Here is a 6665-nt window from a genome sequence, read left to right as displayed (position 1 = left end):
GGACAAGGCAGCAAGCAGGAGGGACAGCAGGCGAAAGGTCAGAAAGGTCAGCAGGTCAGAAAGAAATGTCAGAATGAGAGGGAAAGCAAACTGAGGGGTCATCCAAACGACACTGACGTCCCCAGAATGATGGCAGGAACAGGACAGAGAGGGAGACTGAGTCAGGATCCACAACGCTCCCCAACTGTGGGCTGCACAATGAGGCCCACCTGCCCGGCCGACGCCTGCTCGGTGGCACCGAGGCAGCAGTTGCAGAGCTGACAGTGAGCATCCTGTCAGAGCCAGGCTGGGGAGTCCCTGTCTGTCACTGCCTCTCAGGGGTCCTCTGGGCCAGGCTTGAGCCTCATCTGCAAAAGGGGCCAAGCCCTACCTCGTTTATTCAGGTAAGTCATGAAGCTCAAGGCAAAGGCAGAGGAAAGTTAAACATCAGGTCAACGACCGGGTTGTAGTAAATGCAGCAGGCAGTGTGGACAGTGGGTGGACAGATCGGTCACCATGCGACACTGCAATGCCGAGGCCCCGTGCAGGCCTCACTGGATCTTTCCTCCATTGGGAACGGCACCACCTCAGGGGGCTGCTCTAGGACGTCACAGTCCCCCGGCCACCCGAGTGGGCTCGGCAGAGAGCTCGGTGACATCCGAGGGCCACGCCACCTGAGACCCGGCCTGTCCCACCTGGGAGGGTGGGACCTGGGCTCTGAGGCTCCACACGAATCAGCAAGTTGAAATGAATCACTTGATGAGAATCTTCAAACCGCAGGGCTGGCTGAGCACTAAGCAAAGCCGGGGACGTGAGGCCGTCACGGTGCACTGCACTAACGCCTCAGCCCCAGGGCCTGCCCACAAGGGAAGATGCGCAGCACGTGGAAGCTCGAGGCCTTTCCAACACCTCAGTGCAGAGACCCAAACCTTGTTTGACAGCAACCCTTAAACCAACTTTAGGACAGAAAACATGAAGGGGAAAAATAGATCTCCTCTGGCCAGACAGCCCTTTCTTCCTCAATAAGCAGGAACCACAGGTGTAACAGAGACAGCGCACGTTCGGGGGGAACCACAAGCTTTATTGGCGGCACGTTCTCCTCAGGAGCCTGGTCTGCTGGGACTGGACGTTCCTGGATGGGCAGCCCCGGGCCTGAGCTAGGAAAAGGAGGAGAAAAAGGAGAATCTTAGGTCCCATGGAGGGTGTCTGAAGTAAGATCCCTGACAGAGTTAAAGGTGAGATTGTTATTCTGAAACCACTTTCAAAGACAGACTGTTTGATCAGTAAATATTTACAGACCCAAATGACAATGAGCTCGTATTGTACTCACTCAAGAAATAGTTATCAAACGCCTACTATGCGCTAAGCACTGTTTGCTGTATTTCTCACTGGCAAAACTAGCATACAAATTTAATAACTGGAACAACCACTGAAAACACAGCATGATAAAAGGAACTTCATGCACTGCTGGCAGAAAAACAAAGCTGTGCAGGACATGTCCCCTGGTTCCACCTTCAACTTCCTTTTTCAAAAGAAGTCATTTCCTGCCCTGCACCCATTCCCCACCTCCTAAATGGCTTTCAATGAAAGGAACTCAAAGGGACATTACCTCCAGGTTTCCTCTGGCCTTCCGAAGGATTTTGTGGGTTACGACCACTGAGGAGAGAGCAGAGTACAGGATGATCAGACACAGGTGCCCTGAAAGTCAGTGTGAAGACCAAGTGCCAGGAGGAGGAGCCTCCAGCCCCAAAGGGTTCAGATGTGTGGACAACCCTGAAGCACCCAGACCAGAGCGAGGTGTGAAGGCCCCACCTGCCCCATCATACACCCCAGGACCTAATAATCCACTGGAAAGGGTGGACCAGAGACACCTCTTCCAGTCCATGCTAAGCCACAACCTCCTAGCGATACCAGAGGGTAGAGTGTGCTACACCATGTTACAGACCACAAACCAAGGCTCTGCAAGGCTGGCTGGATGCCCAGGTACCCGCAGGGCTCACCTCTGTGGGCCTGAGCGGGCAATGGTGCCAGGCAAGGGCGAGGCCTGCACCTGACTAGCTCCCTCCGGACAAGCAGCTCTGGGAAGGGGGCGGGGGCGGAGCACTCCAAGAAAACTCATGAGTGAAGGCCTAAGTCAAGGTCAAGGGCAGTTCTGTAAAGTCAAACTTTTACCCAGCAGTTCTTAGAAGAGGCTCTAAGTGAATGAGGAGAAAGCACTCTGGGCAGTTTTTCTCCTTGGCCGCCCTTGAGCTGGCAGAAGAGCCCAGCGTGGTTCCCCTGGACAAGCCACAGGCCACCAGGTCAGGAGGGGGTGGGCGGGATGATTTCAGAGTCCCTGCCGACGTGACACTGGGCTGTGCGTGGGGCAGATCAAGGAACCGGCAGCAACATAAAGTAAGGCCGCTTCTTCCCTCAATCTTTTTCTTGTCCACAAACTCCAGTGGCAGTGGAATGCCACCACTGAAGAGACTTCTAAGCCTGATCAGCGGTCAGTTCTTAAGAGGGTTTGGTGAGGGCCAGGGAATCAGTTTACTCCTGGGGAACCGGGCTTTTAGCCAATAGTGCCCAAGGCTGAAACAGACTCCCTATCAGCACACACAGCCTGCTCCCCAGTGGCTCATCAGAATATGTGCCATGTGGTGGCCCTAAGAAAATATTTATTTCCTGCCTCACAAAAATTTCCATCTGAAGGTAACAAAGTCTGTTTGCAATCTGGGATGCCAGGGGAAGGGAGAGACAGTGTGGACTCATTTTTAACTCGGCAAAATGAAATTTAGAGGTGCCCACTCCCTCCCTGACCTATCCCCACCCCCATGCTGCAGGACAGGAGTTCTTAACCTGTGACCAGGGATATGCTTTGAGGGGTCCTAAATCCCTGGAAACTAAGTGCAAATCTTCGTGTATCTACGGATGTATGCACTTTTCTGGGCCGAGAGATCACACCTCTCCTGAGATTCGCCAAGGGGCCTGTGACCCAGAAAAGACTACGTATCATGGCAGTGGAGGTTAAAAATAATGTTGAAATGGTACTGAAAGTAATGCAGGCAGAAGACTCCAGTGAAGAGCTAAGGCTCACCTGCCCAAGTGTGAAAGGGCCCCCACGTCTGAACAGCACTGCCCACCTCCCAGGGCACAGAAATCCCCACTGTGACAAGAGGCCCAAGGGACAGAGCAGTGAAGAGCTCGTCTCAAACCAAGACTTGCCCAATGCAGAGGCGAGACTCCAACCCCGATCTGTCTGACTCGGCACAGGGCTCTTTCCACCTCAGCAGAGTGCCAGCAGGGAAGACACCAACCTCAGTGGTGTCCAGGTGGTGACAGGCAGTTTGCCAACTGTGACCTCAGTGAACAAACCCCGCCCTGCGCAGCTGGGATTCCTGTCTCAGAGGCCGAGGTAAAGTGGGTGGTTCCAGGTCACATGACGAGGGAGTGGCAGGGGTCCTCAAGTCTCATGGTGGCACCTCTCCTTTCCCCTGCAGACTCTGAGAAGAGACGTGATGTTCAAGTGCCCTGGGCCCCTGCTCTTACCCGTCACCACACGGGGAAGGGAGAGGAGGGGACGCTACGTACGCTGACTTTCACTTAGTCACTTAGAGCCAGAAGCAGACCTGTGAGGCTGGTAGGGTTTGGAAATTTCTAAGGACCTGACTCGTTAGGATGGGCTACAGAGCCTGGCACAGGAGAAGGAGTCACAGGCCCAGGTCAGCCACCAGGTGCACGACCTTGGGCAAGCCCCTCACCCGGCTCTGAACTGACCCCTGCTCTGCGCCATGCCTTGGAGACAGAGATGGGTGACACTGTCTTAGCATGGGAAATGCTATGACGCATTTGAGGTTTCTCTGACTATTAATGGTTTGCCACCTCCATACACAGGATTCAGTCTGACCTAATGGAAAAAAAGAGGCAGAGAACTAACATTTGCTGAGCATCTACTCTGTCCCAGGAAGAGCACAACACAGTCTAGGTATCATTACCATCCCTATTTTATAGGTCAGAAAACTGAGGCCCTTGTTATAAAGTTGTGATTAGAACCCAGGCCCATCTGGCCTGTCTGAGTCCTTTGGAATTACTGCCTCCAGTCAAAGATGACAAATCTGAAGCTCCGAGAGTTCAAGTCATTTATTCCAGGTCACACAGGAAAGTGGAGATCAGGACTGTGCTCATTCAGTGATTCTGTGCTCACCGACCTAGGACTCGGGCTGGCTTCTGTCCTCTGGATCTGCCACAGTAACTTACCCATCGGAACCTACTGCCCACTTCGGAAATTTCCTCCCCTGTGAATGGGGTTACTTCATGTGCCCTATGACTGTTAGGGGCCGCCGAGGAGGAGAGATGCCAGTGCAGAGAGTTCCCACTCCCCTGGACGTGGGGGCTGAACAACAGCACCCGTTCCCAGCCCCTTGCTGCTCCAGTGGTCTCACCCAAGTGTTCCACAGCCACCACAGCCCTGACCACGACTGGCCCCTCCCCCCCACGTCCCCTCCGGTGCTCCTTTTCTCTACGGGTGGCATGAACCCTAGGCCACAACCCCACAGACATCCAACACTCTGCCAGGGCCACCTCCTTACCACCTTTCAAAACCATCCCCTCTCCTCCACAGCCCTACCCCTGTCACGTCAGGCCTCCCCACAGCCCACCAAGGTCTCCCCGCCTCCTGGCCCCTCCATGCTCAGCCATGGGGACCTTCTAGCACACAGTGGACCATGCCAGTCCCTGCTGCTCACTCTTGAGTCTGGCCCACGAGGCCCCTTGTGACCTGGTCCCTACTTATCCCTCTTCATCTCTCACAGCAAAAGCCTTGGCATGTCTTAAGCATGTACCTGAACACATAGCTCTTGCCCTGAGGCCGCCTGCCAGAATCCTGTTCCCACCCCTTCTCTAACTCCTACTCATCCCTCAAGACCCAGTCAGTCCAGAGCCTTGAACCACCTCTCAGCTGCCTGGAGGCACTCGGCACACAGTCTCGCAGCTCATTTGCGTGTAGCCTCCATTAAGCCGAAGCTGCAGGCTGGCAGGAGCTGTCTCGTTCACCTCTGCCCCCAGAGCCTGGCACGGGGGCTCAGAGCAGGAACTCAGTGCTTGCTCTGTGACCAAGCGTCTCTCTTGCAGCTCAGACTCTGTCGGTCTCACAGAGTCTGTTTTCAGAGGGCTCTCAGGGGGGCGGCTAAGGAGAACTCCTACTTGACAATAACCTATGTTCTGCGCTTCTCAGTAATGCTCCAGAAATGTTGGACTTCGATAAGAGAGCAGCACAAGGCAGGCTGGGGCCTCTGGAGAGGAAAGCGCTAAGTCAGCAGTTCTCCTCAGACAGGGAAAGTGACAGGCAGACAGCCCAAGGCTCGGCCAGGGCTGTGCCGCCAAGAGCCACTAGAAGCAGCTCGGCAACCGCCTGCCTCTCTAAACACGCGGGGGAGTGAGTGCTGAGGGTTTAGATGGGGGAAATGGAGCTGCTCCCAACAAACCCCAAAGCCCCTACATCAGGGATCGGACCAACCTTACAAAGGCTATTTAACCTCTCCAACCCTGCATTTCCCGCATCTGTCTTGAGAAGTATTTCTCAAATCCGTCCCCTCCTCTGGATGCCTACTGCCCAGCCAAGGCCCTCCTTCTCGAGAGCCTGCCTAGACCAGTGAATCAGCTCCTCATGGTGGAGCGGCCACCAGCAAGCCTTTCTCGCACGCAGACGTGACTGATCTGTGCTCTGCTCCAAGTGTAAGCCCCCCTGAGCTGCCACCTAAGGCCTTGCCTGATGCAGTCCTGGTCCCCCGACCCTGCCAGCCTCAACCTGCCACTTGTAGCTCTCTCCCTAGCACCATGAACCATTGTTGGTTTCTCACATACAAAAGCTCACTTCTTGCCTCTCTGCCTTTGCCCTTTGCCCATGCTGTCCCCTTTCCATCTGATCAATGCCTACTCCTCCTCGCAGACCCAGCTCAGGTGTTGCTTCATCCAAGAAGCCCGCCTCCCAGGACAGAGCAACACCCTCCCCACTCCCACCTCAGTGCTCCCGAAGGCCTTACACATGTGTCCATTACTGCACATGCCATGCACCTATCTCCAAGGAGATGACAGTCCCTGGCACCGAGGGCCCCTCCACAAAGGTCTGCTAAGTGAACTCTTTTGTCTGTGCAGGTCGGGAGGGATGAAGGATGAAAGAAAACCCATAAATAGGGGGCGTGATGACAAACAGTCTGGGCTCCAAGGGGGTAGTCCAGGGCTGGCTTTTTAGTCCTCAGAGGCAGGAAATGGTCAGACATGGTGGCCGCCCCCCACCACTCACTTACGCTGATCAAAGATGACTTTCTCCTGGTGCTTGCTCAACTGCAAAAGCTTCATAGTGTTTTGCAACTTCTTTTCTTGTTCAAACAATTTTTTGTGTAGTTTGGTGATCTCTGCCTTCATTTCTCCAGTCTAAAGAGAGACGGAATTAGAAAAATGAACAAAGAATATAAAATGTCATATCACATAGGAAGAATTATAAAAAAATATAAAAAGATACTCAACCTTACTAACAAAGATATTTGAATAAAACCTAGAAGCCATTTTCTGCTGATAAGATCGGCAAAACCAGGCAAAATCCAGAGATGGTGAGGGCGTGGGGAGAGCACTCCCATGACCGCTGGTGGAACTGTAAATTGGCACAGCCCAGGTGGAACGTCTTGGCAAGATTTACCAAACTGTAAAAT

General features: G+C 53.8%; 1 protein-coding gene across 3 annotated transcripts in view; it reads right to left on the bottom strand.

The window, feature by feature from the left end:
• Nucleotides 1–1039: 1039 nt before the first annotated feature.
• CDK5RAP2 (CDK5 regulatory subunit associated protein 2) overlaps nucleotides 1040–6665 on the bottom strand; it is a 174351-nt gene continuing 168725 nt past the window's right edge. For 2 of the 3 annotated variants that reach the window (XM_087419196.1, XM_087419195.1), the window contains 3 exons: nucleotides 6264–6390; nucleotides 1589–1635; nucleotides 1040–1136 (listed from right to left, as the gene is read on the bottom strand). In XM_087419196.1, the coding sequence (XP_087275322.1) occupies nucleotides 1080–1136; nucleotides 1589–1635; nucleotides 6264–6390 (231 nt within the window). In that variant the 3' untranslated portion in view covers nucleotides 1040–1079. The remainder of the gene's footprint in view (nucleotides 1137–1588; nucleotides 1636–6263; nucleotides 6391–6665) is intronic. The other variant, XM_087419197.1, reaches the window with a different exon arrangement.

Source organism: Ceratotherium simum, chromosome 29, assembly GCF_057802395.1.
Source record: "Ceratotherium simum simum isolate JZ-2026a chromosome 29, ASM5780239v1, whole genome shotgun sequence".
NCBI classification, from domain to species: domain Eukaryota; kingdom Metazoa; phylum Chordata; class Mammalia; order Perissodactyla; family Rhinocerotidae; genus Ceratotherium; species Ceratotherium simum.
Note: the sequence above shows the minus strand (reverse complement) of the source record. Positions and strands in the feature narration are given on the sequence as shown.